Source organism: Bos indicus x Bos taurus, chromosome 13 (genome assembly GCF_003369695.1).
Source record: "Bos indicus x Bos taurus breed Angus x Brahman F1 hybrid chromosome 13, Bos_hybrid_MaternalHap_v2.0, whole genome shotgun sequence".
NCBI classification, from domain to species: Eukaryota; Metazoa; Chordata; class Mammalia; order Artiodactyla; family Bovidae; genus Bos; species Bos indicus x Bos taurus.
Window position 1 is genome coordinate 52059304 of NC_040088.1, and position 13956 is coordinate 52073259.

Genomic DNA, 13956 nt, shown 5'->3' on the forward strand with positions numbered 1-13956 from the left:
CTGGCCCACGACTATCTGTCCAAGTAGCGGTTGTCCAGAGATGGATGGAGATCCTATCCAGAAGACCTCTATAAAATGTCAGCCTCCTCCAATGTCAGCTGCAGAAATGTCAGTTCTCAAGATAATTGTTTAGAAATGTATCTGCCTCCACTGAAGCCTTCCAGATGTTTTCTCTTAGATAAGATAGCTATTTCTTATCATCAGATTTATTCTGGCTTGAACTTCACTCTGAAGTTTCATAATTGGAGGGAGACAATTGAGGATTCAGTTACTGATTTTTAATTAAGTAGATCTGGACCCAGATCGCAATGCTTTCTGTGAGTTTGTATTTCCAATATTTCTTTAGCCAAACATTGTGCTTAGTCATTCAGTCATGTCTGACTCTTTGCAAACCCGTGGACTGTAGCCCACCAGGCTCCTCTGTCCATGTGATTCTCCAGGCAAGAATACTGGAGTGGGTAGCCTATCCCTCCTCCAGGGGATCTTCCCAACCCAGGAATCAAACCAGGGTCTCCCGCGTTGCAAGCAGATTCTTTACCAGCTGAGCTACCAGGGAAGCCCAACCAACATTTGCTTTCTCTTAAGACAGAGCTCTTTTGTAGGAAGTGTTTCTTCTTTGGTTAGGAGATTAGAGTGACATTTGTTCTCTGGCACAGAGTGGGTCTTCCAGAGTGCTTCTGACACAACTTGACTGACGAGGAAGTTGCTGATGGGTGGGAGCTGGCTGGACAGTAGAAACATGAGTAGTGACAAGAAAGATGGTGAGTTTGTGATGCTAAAGAACATGTCAAGGTTAAAGTCATAAACTAGCTCAAAAAAGGAATTCTAAAATACCAATATAGTAAACAAATATATGACACTATTTCACTGTTACAGAATTCTGCCTTTTTCTTCCCCTGTATCCTACTATTGTTGAAATTCAGAAATAGTTACATGGCAATAGTACTTTTTGGTAAAGAACCCTTCCTTTGATAATATTCGTCTTTATGTTTCCTCAAGACATAGGTTTCCACTTCCATCTTGCCTTAGGAGGGGCAGAAGCACAGAGCAGTTATGCTAGGTTTAAATATCAAAGTGGGGAATCAGAGCAAGTATAACCATTCCATTTCCTATGCCACAAACACTGAAAGATATTTACTCATATCATATTGTGTTTACCTCAATTATTCAACTATTTATTCATATAATATGTTTACTCATACATTGAATTATATAACTCACTCATATAATGTTATATTTACTTCAGTTATTTGACTATTTGGGCCAGGATTATCTGACAATAATTTTAGTTCTCCATTTTCTTTATTCTGTGTGTTCATTTTATGAGTCAATGTACTCTATTATAGTTTGATAACTGGAAAAAGCTATTTTTGTATTGGTCAGTTACTGCCACAATAATGCCGTATAACAGACTATCCAAAATGCAGTGGCTTATACCTGGAATATTAATTTTATTACTTATGGATCGTCAGGCTGGTTTGCCTGCATGTTTCAGGAAGCAAGTTGAGCGTGTTTGGCTCTGTAGTACAGGCTAGGGCTGGGTCTGCTTTCCATGCAAGTCCCCAGGGCATGAGCTCTTGGTGGATCACACAAGCACAAAAGTCCAAGGCAAAGAGCATCAGCACATTTAAATGTGCTCTTCCTACTTCATGGCCGCTGATATTCCATTGTCTCAAGCAAGTCACACAGTCAAATCTAGCATCAAGTGGACAGAAAAATATACTCTTGTCCATTCTAGAGCACTGCAGAGAGACAGACTGAAGAGTTAGGAATCACGCAGTCTCCCACTAAGCCTGTGCCAGTGCACATCAGTGAGCTGTGGATTCTGCTCTGGGATTTCCTGAAGGCAGGGTGTCTCTTTCTTAAGACATTAGTAGCAGTAGTAGCAATAGGAGTAGTCTTGTATCTAATAAGTGTGTATCTTATCCTGTATATATCAACAATAAGTGTGTATAACGGCACTTGCAGTGCTCAGTATAATTGTCATTCTATCCTTATTAACTTAACTAGTAACAATTAATAAGCAAGTGGTGATTAAAACATATAGCTTAAGTTTTTTAAAAAATAGCATTTAGTTGTTGGAGCTGATGTATTAATAGACTAAAGCCCAGCAGTCCAGTTTTCCTGAGTACAGACCTCCAATTCTCACTTCCCCTACTTCCTCCAGCTCAGACCACAGCCATATGCTCAGGTCTGGTTTCGTCTCCTCCAGATGCATTTCTAGATTGGACTTGATGAGAAAGTGCATTCATCCTGACCCTACCACTCCTCTGATCAAAAACCTTTCAAGTGAATCCCTACTAGCTATAGAATAAAGTCTATAGATCAAATTCTATAAATGTAAATCCTTGTCCATTTAACCTTTGGTTACAAACTCTTTCAGCCTGGACTTGCCAATACCAACCTCATTTCTCTATGGTCTTGTCCAGTTTATCCTTTAAGATACAGATCAAATGTCACCTCTTCCTTGAACATTCTAGATCCTCTTGGCCTGAAATAATAGTCTCCCTTTCTTGCAAAATTTACCTCTGCCACTTTTATGGCACCTGTGATTTCTAAATGGTATCATCATTATAGATATATGACATCACTGCTATCGGAATACCATTCATCTTTTCCCATCTCAACACTAAATATAAATACAGGTAACTAATAAGAATCTACTGTGTAGAACAGGGAACTCTACTCAATACTCTGTAATGGCCTATATGGGAATAGAATCTAAAAAGAGTGGATGTATGTATACGTATGACTGATTCACTTTGCTGTACACCTGAAACTAACACAACATTGTAAACGAACAACACACCAACAAAAATTAAGAAATAATAAATATATTTCCTTGACTAACAAAACGTTATTTAATAGGTAAATTAATTTCTCAATTCATTAATACCCTTAGTAATTGTTCTTCCGTGTCAGGCTTTTCAATAAGCTTAAGTGATTGCCTTTAGTAACAGTCAGTCCACACTGGAGCAAAAACTGTGCAATCTCCATTTCTTTCTTCACTTTGCAGACCTGTTGCCTAGGAATCCATAGTGGATCAGCTGGTAAAGAATCTGCCTGCAATGTGGGAGACCTGGGTTCAGCCCCTGGGTTGGGAAGACAACATGGAGAAGGGGATGGCTACCCACGCCAGTATTCTGGCCTGGAGAATTCCATGGACTGTATAGTTCATGGGGTCACAAAGAGTCGGACACGACTGAGCGACTTTCACTTCACTTTCATAGGAATAGAGTGATTAGCATTGCTTAGGGTTTCAGAATAATTTTGCTCCAGATGCTGCTTATGGATATATCAGGGACTGGACGTTTGGAAGCATTTCAACGCCAGGAAACACGTGAGAGCGCAAATAATCTGTAGTTGTACTTCACTTAGAAGCTGTGACAGGGTAGCTTGACTTACTAAATAAGGCGCCTATGCTGGAAAACGCCCTGAGCATTTGGTATCTTTTGCATCCCGTGTCGGCAGCCATTGTTTGCCTTTCCTGCCAAGAGCCAAGTCCTGAACCGTAGCGCCCCCTAATGTTGAAAGCAACCCTTTCACGTTTAACATTAACATTAATATTAGTATTAAATGAAATGAGACAGGTAAATAAATGGAAGACCACTGTCAGTGAATTTAACTATGCAACTTGTAATGCTGAGTATTTGTGTAGATTGCAAGCTTTATGAATACTACTTTGAATGCCTATTTCATCTCCATTCCTCCTAGAGCTGTTTTAACCTTAATTCAGTCTCATGTATTCATTTCAAAATTACCAATAAAGTTTTTCTTCCTTTCCAAAGCATCAACTTAGGCTGTGGAGTGGAAAAAACTAAATCCTGTGCTCTGAGGAGTCTGTGCCATATTTTTTTCATAACTAAGCAGTGAGAGTATTCTTATCTCTCTTTTGTATTTTTATTCTGAATTTCAGAGTTTTCATTTCAAAGTATATATTTTTCTCAAAGTTCCTCTTCTTCAGCTTCCCCATATTTTTGGAAAAAGAAGGATTCAAATATAGAGTACAGTTTAATATTAAGTGGAATGGAGTGTTAAATGCCTCTCAGCCTCTTCCTACCAGGCTATTTAAATAAAAGATATCTTGAGAGCCAATTTTCTTGGCATGTGGGGGAAATTCTTCTTAAATTCAGTTTTCAATCTGATAGTGTTCATGAAAGCAGAACATAAAGGTAAAACGTGTTCACAGTTTCCATCAGTTTTGTTATGCAAAATACTTTATTTTGTATAAAATTGGATTTTGCAAGGGTAGAAAAAATTCCGGTAAATCATATCAAGCGTTCTAAAAATGCGTGTAGGACCATATCTGTTTACCCACTTTTCTAGGCAACTAGATGTGAGTTGGTAGAGGCTGACAGATCAGTGATTGAAGAGGAAATAAATAACAAAGAAGCTAAGGCAGGGGGCACCCGCGCTTGCATAAGCTCGATGAAGCCTGCAAACAACCTGATAATGTTCATCAAAGTGTGACAGAAGACAGAAACTATATGATTTTAAAAATCCTCCTCATAAAATTTAAGAGTCACTTTCTTTGCTCTGCATATTGATGTGTCTTTTTTTGTTTTAACACAGGGCCTCAGCAAGGATGTGGTGGTTATCTGACAGGTTCCGACCATTCCTTTGCCTCCCCTGATTCTGATTCCAGTGGGAGGTATGACAAGGGTTTAAACTGTGTGTGGTTCATCACTGCCCCCGTGAACAAAGTCATCAAACTCACCTTCCATACATTTGCTCTGGAGGCAGCAACTACTTTGCGAAGATGCATTTATGATTATGTCAAGGTAAAGCTATTGTGTTCTTTAACAAGAGTCTTCTAATCCGACTTTTTCATGATGTATTCCAGTTTATACCACACATAAAGTCCTGAAAGTTGTGAGTACTATTAATTGTTTAAATGACCTGTTCTTCGATGATTAAAGCAGCAGTCTCCAACCTTTTTGGCACCAGGGATGGGTTTCGTGGAAGACAGTTTCTCCATGGATGAGGGCAGTGGAAGATGGTTTCAGGATGATTCAAGTGCATTATATTTATTATACTAAAGCATCTGCCTGCAGTGTGGGAGACCTGGGTTCAATCCCTGGGTTGGAAAGATCCCCTGGAGAAGGAAATGGCAACCCACTCCAGTATTCTTGCCTGGAAAATTCCATGGACAGAGGAGCCTAGTAAGCTACAGTCCATGGGGTCACAAAGAGTTGGACACGACTGAGTGACTTCACTTTCTTTCTTATTTCTGTTTTGTGGCAATCTCAGGATATTCTGCCTTGACTTTTGGGCTTAGGGTTCATGCTCCTATGAGAATCAAATCCTGCAGCCAATCTGATCAGAGGCGGAGCTCAGGTGGTGATGCGAGCCATGGGAAGCAGGTGTAAATAGAGATGAAGCTTCACTGACTTGCTCACTGCTCACCTCCTGCTATGTGGCCTGGTTCCTAACAGGCCATGGACCAGTACCGGTCCATGGCCTAAGGGCTGGGGGTCCTCTGATGTAATGAATGATACTGCAACTGTCCTATCTTCACATCAAAATAATCTCTGACAGGAATGAGTCAAAAATTTTGTGTAGCTTCTAACATTAGCTTTAAGATTCACTGTTCCTCCAAGCCTTGTCAAGAGATAATTTACTGTACGATGGGTCCTCTGGAAAGACATTATCAAAGGATCTTAGGCAAAATCTAAAATAAATGACAATGTCTATATGCAAATCATCACTCCTTCCTTCATCTATTTTTAAAGTTTGGATATTTACTTATTTAATATATTACTTTTAGATGTGAAAAATATCTTACTTCTGAAGTCCCATTAGAAGTAAATCAAGAAACTTTTTAATATTTAAATGACTCTTTAATATTAAATCATTGTATTTATCAGGCTATATGCATTTAGATTAAAAGCGCTAAGCAGCATCAATCAATATACTCCACTACACTGTTGGGGGTAAACAGCAGGCACTATTTTTGTTCAGGAGGAGCTTAAAGTTGGTTGCACAGTTAAAGGATGATACATGCGAATCAACACCAGGTAGTTCAGGAGAGTTGATATTCAAGTACACTGGGCATAGGCTGGAAGCCATGAGCAAGTTTAAAAGGGAGGATGGTTCATGATGATTTGGTGGGAACAAGAAAGATACATAGAATGAAGAGAACCTTTGTTCAAGTTGGGACTGAGGGCATTCTAGGTGAGGCAGAAAAGGCATTGAAGTTGAATGAGTGAAGAGGTTGACTTTATCAGGGCAGATTATTGTTAAAGCAGAGCAAAAAATAAGACTGGATAGGTGGAGAAATACCCAGATTATAAAGGATCTAGAACATCAAGCTAGTGCATTTAGATTTTATGTAGTTGGAAATAAGAAGTGATTGCACGTTTTCCAATGAGTCATAAGATGAGAACAGTATTTAAGAAAGATGACTCAGCATTCTGAGTGGATGGTCCGGGGAGAGGCTGGAGTTAGGAGCCCAGGAAGAAATTACCTTTAAGTGAGGAGGGTGCAGAGATGGTGCTGATGACAAGCTGGATGTGAGAGAAACTTAAGTTCAAAAATCATCTTAAATTTTGCAGAAATTGGTTTTAAAAGAAAGGGGAGAAAAGTCATAGACAAAATACACATTTGAGCACTTAATTATAAGAAAGAAAGAAAAGTCGCTTAGTCATGTCTTATTCTTGGCAACCCCATGGATTGTAGCCTACCAGGCTCCTCCATCCATGGGATTTTCCAGGCAAGAGTACTGGAGTGGGTTGCCGTTTCCTTCTCCAGGGGATCTTCCCGACCCAGGGATCGAACCCTGGTGTCCCACGTGGTAAGCAGACGCTTTACTGTCTGAACTACCAGGGCACTTAATTATAGACAGTCTTATATTTTCACTGTGAAAAGCACCATGCCCAGAAGACCAAAAGAATGTCAGTACTCTTAGGAGGAGGCCACGGTTTTGCAGGAATCAGTTTAATTTGGATGATGGCAGGGCCGACAAGTGAAATTGACCAGGGGAGAATGCCAGAGCTCCAGCAAGGGGGCAGTGGCATAAATAGAGAGAAGGCAGCAAAGAGAGTTTCTTAAGTCAGGAGAGATGCTTCTTTGAGAGAGACAGCATGGCACTGAACAGCCAGGCTCCTGCTCAACTCCAGGAAAGGTCCAGGGTGAGACAGCTGGAAAGGACAGAAGAATCAGGAAGAGAAACAGACAAGTCACAGAAAAATCTACCAACCAGGAATAATGCAGTTATCACTGAAGTCAAGGGAGAAAAGTCTTTTACCAAGGATGGATGGTCAGTACTATTAAATTGTAAATTAGAGGCCAGGAAAGGTTAAGATAAAGAAAAACTCATTAGACTGGATGACAACCATTTAAATAAAGTATTGGGACAGAAGCCAGATCAGAAGGAATTCATGAAAGACTACAGATAACAAGAAATGTCAGATCAGGGTGAATTCTTCTTGTCTGGAATGAGACCAGAGTGGCCAGAGCAGCAATGAGCTGCTCAAGGCTGTTCAAGGCTGTTTGAGTGCTAATTTTATCAGAGGATAAATACATTTTCAGGGCAGGTAATATGGACTCAAACCCAACTTTGCCACCTGACAAATTTCCTAATGTCCCTGATTCTCATCACTCCATCTATTGAAAAATGAACAAACAAAATCACACAATTGTACCTGTCTTGCAAGACTATTTTGAGGATAAAGATAAGGTATGTTAGAGCATTTAGCACTGTGCCTGTCATATAATTTGTAAATAAATTTATTTCTTTTTTCCTCACTTTGGGTAACTCTACATGGTCACGAAGTCTGTAGAATCTCCTTTTCTTAAAATATTATGAATAATTGATTTACATATACATTATTATGAATGTAAATACAAGGGGGATGTTTAGAATGTGGTTGTGCCAGGAGGAGGCTGACTGGATTTATTCTCAAGCTATGTTTCTATGTGTGATTTGATAATACAATTAAAAGAACTCTTGGAAGCTCCCTGACAGTCCAGTGGTTAGGACTCTGCTCTCACTGCTGAGGGCCCAGGTTCAGTCCCTGGTTGGAGAACTAACTAAGATCCCACAGGCTGTATGGGGTGGCAAAAAATTGTTTTTAAATTAAAAGAACTATTAATTTTATAGATGTTTTCAAGCTATTTAGGACAGACATAACAATATTGAAAACAAGGAGCTATTCTCTGGCTTCAATATAAAATGCCCTTTCTTTTTTAAAAGAAATTCTGTTCAGATCTACTTTTGTTTTTCTTTTTGGGAAAGCAGTTTCCCTCAATTGGCACCATTTCCAGCTTATATGAATCTGGCAGATCACAGGACAGTTCTTGGAATGTGAGGCCTGGAGGTACCTTTATTAAAGAGATTCACTATGATAAATAGGACACTGGGCTCATTTTTGACTGTTTCTTAGAGATTCTAATCAAATCACTTTTTAGAAAAGTTAATTTAATTCTGTAGGTAGATATTTAAGTGAAAACATGCCAAATCCTTTATTCATTTGTAATTATATCATTATTGTTTTGAAAGGGTTGACTTGGAAAGTTATTAACATAACTGCAGTAGGGGACTTCCCGACAGTCCAGTGGTTAGGAATTTGGGCTTTCACCACCACCGAGGGCCTGGGTCATGGAACTAAGATCCTGCAAGCCACCCAGTATGGCTAAGAAAAACAACTACAACAGTAGTACCAACAAAAAGATAACCGCAATAAGTAGAGAATTATGTATTTCACTGAGTGGTTGCTGTTGAAATTGACATCACATCCATTCCCTGAAGAGTCACATGGCATGATTATGTGTTGGGCATTGTGCCTGGCACTTGAGGTATGAGAATCAAAGATAAGCTTCAATCATGGAGCTGTAAGTGGATGAGACGGATAACATGGCAAAGCCAATACATGTGATAAACACAGAAAAATAGAGCAAAACACCAAAGTATGAGTGCTGTCACTCCAGGGTTCAGAAAGACATTCTAGATGGGATGGCTGAGCTGAATTTCAGATAAACAGCACAAAAGCAAGCTTCCAGTGGGTGATTGGTTACCACAGAGAAGTGGGTGAAGAGGGGAAGCAAGCTGCATGGTGTATACCCCGCTTCTGAACACCAGCCTATTCATCAGTTAAGTCATTCCTTTGTGGAGACCAGTGAGTCAAACAGCAAAGAGTACTCAGTTTTGTGACCATAACTGACATTCCTTTGCTAGGAAACATGAAACAGGAAAAGGAGGGGCTTCTTTCTAACACTGCCCAGCTTCTTCTCAATGCAGTCAGTGCCCCTTGGAATAACCAGTATTGTCTAATGATCCTTTGACCATCTGAAAGCTCATCTGTGCCATAGCCTAGCCACATATAATTTCAATTTACAATTATGCTAAAGGCTTTGAAAAGGAGAAATAAAAGGAAAATCCATAAAATAGTGTGTATATCAACATGTAAATGCTCTGATGTGACTATGCTAAGTCACTTGATTAAGTACTAAAATCCTGGAATCATGACAAATGCATACATAGAAATGTGGACTGGTATGAGTACATAGGCTCTATTTGCAACTTAAAAGATAATGGCAGTACCCATCCACAATATGAATTTCCAAAATTCAAATCAAATAGTTCCAGATAAAACAAACTATAGTCTTCCCTCAACTTATATAATAATTGCCTTCTTGGAAATTTGGTTCTTACTAAAGTAGTGCAAAATATTTTTGTGTTTATATACAGAATGAGCTTAGGTTCTGGGACCAAATGATTTTAAACAGTTTTCTTACACACGTGTCTGGCAGGACATTCATAGGTATGTGGGATATATTGCATATCTGTCCTGTGAATTTTGTTGGAATTCTGCAGTGTGGCTTCTAAACACTAAGTACCAGTTTCAGCCTCAGACTACTATGATGAGCCAAGAACACCACACTTTTGCAAAACACTTCCTAGATGATACCGTTCTCACGGAAAACCTTTGTCTTAACCCACTAGGCTCAACCATCAGTCTGTGATCAGCCATGGGAGGAGGGGGCTGTCCAGTTTTGGGGAGAAGGTCAGTAATTGGGCATCAGGTCTTCATCCTTATAAGATAGCACCTACTATCCATTTACTCATTCAATGAATGTTAATTTGAGTACTTACTATATTCCCAACACCGCCATAAGCACTGGAAAAGAGCCTGAAATTACATAATAATCATATTAATAATATTATTGATTTTATATAACAATACTACTTTTGTTGTTATATTAAAAACTCCTGCATTTAGAGCTGATTCTCTTCATTGCTCCTTTGCAAGCTCTTCTAGAACTTGGACCAAGCTCTAGAACCAGGGCACAGAGCACCAAGCCTGGCACATAGCACCGAGAATAAAAACGCTTGCTGGTATGAACATGATTTTATACAGGCAGCGATGGTTATAATAAAAACCTAGAACCACTAGGACCAAGATAACATTTTCCCCAAAAGATTCTATAAAGTATCCAAGTTCAACCCCAAACCTAAAAATTTACTCTCATTCTCATTCCAAATTATACCTAGGCCTGTTGTCCAGCAGACTCTGTCAGACGTTTCACAGTAAGATCAAAGAATTCATGAAGATACTCTGAGATGCTACATAGTCTTCAAATAAGACTATTAAAATTCTCTTGTTATCACATTCCCAGGAAAATGTTCAAAGATAAAGTCCTAAGGAAACTGATGTCTAAAATTATGAAAGAGAAAATGAAAGTGTTAATTGTTCAGTTCAATGTGTCCAACTTTTTGGGACCCCATGGACTGTAGCCCACCAGGCTCCTCTGTCCATGGAATTCTCCAGGCAAGAATACCGGAGTGGGTTGCCATTCCCTTCTCCAGGGGATCTTCTTGACCCAAGGATCACCAGGGAAAATTACGGAGTTAAATTTAAAAAGAATTAAAGCCCAATATCAAAACCTCTTGCCCTCATGCATTAAAAATTCATGTAAGTTAAAATTCCCAAATTTCCTTTCCTACTTTCTTTAGCTGCTCCAATCAGGGAGGATCTGGCAGTAGCTATCATCAGAAGTTATCTTCCACCAAATTATTTCTGCAGTTCCTTCAGGGTCTTAAATAGATTCTAACCTGCACCACTGTTAAAGAGGTTTAAAAGCTGAGAAAACATGGAATTCCTCTCAGCACTTTTCTCCATTCACAAGACTTAGAACTTAATTCAAGCTCCAGGTCTAGGCGGTATGGCAGTGACGTGTGCTCCCAGAATGCACCACGCAGCTGCTGGTGATGGTGTGGGGCCTCAGGGCGGTCCTCAGGACGCCATTGCTGACCTCGTCCGAGTAAGAGGCCCCGCCTGCAGCGCTGCACGGTGCACTTCCTGCAAGCCTCTACAGAGCCGCCCTGCCAAGTTTACGGTGGAGACGTGGCGTCGTCAGGGAAAAAACCCTGGCCTGGCCTACACAGGAGTCCAGAGCCTCTATCATCTGTCCTATTTCAGCTCCATTAGGAGAAATCTTACTGTGGCAGTGAGTGAAGTAATGCGAACACCAGCTTGAGGCTGGGCATGGTTATACAGTAAATCCTTTACATGCTGCTGCTGCTGCTAAGTCGCCTCAGTCGTGTCCAACTCTGTGCGACCCCAGAGACGGCAGCCCATAAGGCTCCCTCGTCCCTGGGATCTCCAGGCAAGAACACTGGAGTGGGTTGCCATTTCCTTCTCCGATGCATGAAAGTGAAAATTGAAAGTGAAGTTGTTCAGTCTTATCCGACTCTTAGCGACCCCATTGACTGCAGCCCACCAGGCTCCTCCATCTATGGGATTTTCCAGGCAAGAGTACTAGAGTGGGGTGCCATTGCCTTCTTTGAAGTCCTGTACATATGAACCTTCAAATTGTGAGCTTTCAAAGATGAGACTGTGTGTGCCAGCCCCTGTATGCCAGCTGTTATACTATATAAACCTCATACAGTACCAAACTATATAGCTGCTTGTGTTAATTGGGTACCTAGGCAAACTTTGTTGGACTTAACGAACAAATTGGACATAACAGACGCACTCTTGGAATGGAACTCATTTGTATGTTGGGGACTTACTGTAATTTCTTTCCATCACTTCGCCCACTTATCCATTTAAAACCCAAATCAGATCTTACAACTCCTGTAGGAGATACAAGGCCCTTCTCATGAAGCATATGAAGCATCGGCCTTGTCCCAGTGAACTCCCTGGCCCCACACCTGTTCTCTCACCTCAGGCCGGTGGGCCACAGGGCAGGGAGGTGTTGAAACAGGGCAGGCCTTCTGTCCTTCTGTGGCCTTCCACACCTGGATGCATCTGCCCAGGGTACCCTTCCTGTTGTCTCGGTCTGGAAGGCCTCTACTCACAGTTGAGGCGTCTGTATGGGGTCTGTCCTGACTCAATCGTATGAGTTCCCCTCATACACTGAACTCTTCTGCTATAGCACTCTTTTTTCTCTATTTTATGTATAATTCACACACACATATATTTAATTTATGAACCTCTTCTCATTAATCTCTGAGTCAAATTAGTGTCTTAAAGGTATGGGAAGTGCTTATGCATCCTTGTATAGACAGGACCTAGCTCAGAGGCCTGATACACAGCACCAAGAATAAAAATGCTTGTTGATATGAACATGATTTTATACAGGCAGCGATGGTTATAATAAAAACCTAACTTGTTTACCAGAACAAGTACACCGCCTAAAACTTGGCAAATCTGCTCTTCTGTAAAATGAGGGGATTAGATAACTCAGCCCCTCAGTCTCTTTCGGCTTTAAAATCTTACTAAAATTTTATTAAAATCATGTTCAAGGAGAGACACAGTGCCATCTAGTGGGAAATTTATTTTTGTGTTTATTTTGACAAGACTGTTTTTAACCATTTCTGTTTGATGTATTCCCAGCATTTTAAAATAATGTCAGGGATCATGGCGATGCTGAGGCTTAACAACACACCATGGTTCTGTTCTCAGTTCCATGTTTGGATCCACACAGATATGTGTTTTAGCAGTGCAATAGGGATTGCTCAGATGGAGAACACTTTGTCTTCTAGTGACGTGTTTGAGAAAATACAAGCACTCACTATTTCAACACATGCTGAAGGGCATTTGCTGAAGGCGCCTTTGCCTGGGGGTTGTACTGGGTGCTGGTGACATACAGGGAATAGTCAGAGGTCCCCTCGCCCACCCACAGGTTTATATGCTTTATGGGGGAGAGACCAGAAGAAGTAAATAAGCAATAAACAAGGTAGGTCTTGGTTATAGTTAGAGAAGAGAACAGGAAGATACTGGGGGAGTGCCCACTAGGTAGAGTTGGGCTCTGAGGGGGTGGCATCTGAGCGGAGACCCTATGATGAGGAGTGGGCCATCCAAGGGCTGAGGAGAGACCTCCTGGCAAGAGGAGCAGCTCAGAGAGATTTGCCAGGGGATGGAGGAGTTACAGGGAGACCTGGGTTCAATTCCTGGGTTGGGAGATCCCTGGACTCCAATATTCCTGCCTGGAGAATCCCCATGGACAGAGGAGCCTGGGGGGCTACAGTCCTCCATAGGGTCACAAGGAGTCGGACACGACTGAATGACTAAGCACAGCACACCTCAGAGGAGTGGGCAAGTGTGAAGAGCAGCCCAGGCCAGACAAGAGCAGGCTTGCAGACCATGCTAAAGAGGGTGAGTATAACTGAAGATGCAGTGAGATCCCCAGGGACATTGCAGGCCAAGCAGGATCTTTGCCTGTTCTAAGCTTACAGATGTTCAGGCGGCTTGGGGGAGAATGCTCTGTGGAATCAGGGCTATGAGAAATGTTACAACAGCGTAGGTGAGAGGGACCACTGTGGGGACACCGGAGATGGAGCCCTTGGGACAGAGGATGAAGGTGGAGCAGAATCGATGGCGGTTCAGAAGGAGGCACGGCAGTCGAGGATGGCTGAGGTGCTAGGCTTGAGCCATCAACTGACGCAAAGATGACTTGGGGGTGCTTCCCTGTGGTCCAGGGGTTAAGACTTCACCCTCCAATGCAGGAGGT

General features: G+C 41.3%; 1 protein-coding gene across 1 annotated transcript in view; it reads left to right on the top strand.

Moving 5' to 3' along the window:
• Positions 1 to 13956, top strand: part of CUBN (cubilin) — a 264785-nt gene that overhangs the window by 235728 nt on the left and 15101 nt on the right. The window contains exon 60 of the mRNA XM_027559850.1: positions 4573 to 4781. Within this exon, the coding sequence (XP_027415651.1) occupies positions 4573 to 4781 (209 nt within the window). The remainder of the gene's footprint in view (positions 1 to 4572; positions 4782 to 13956) is intronic.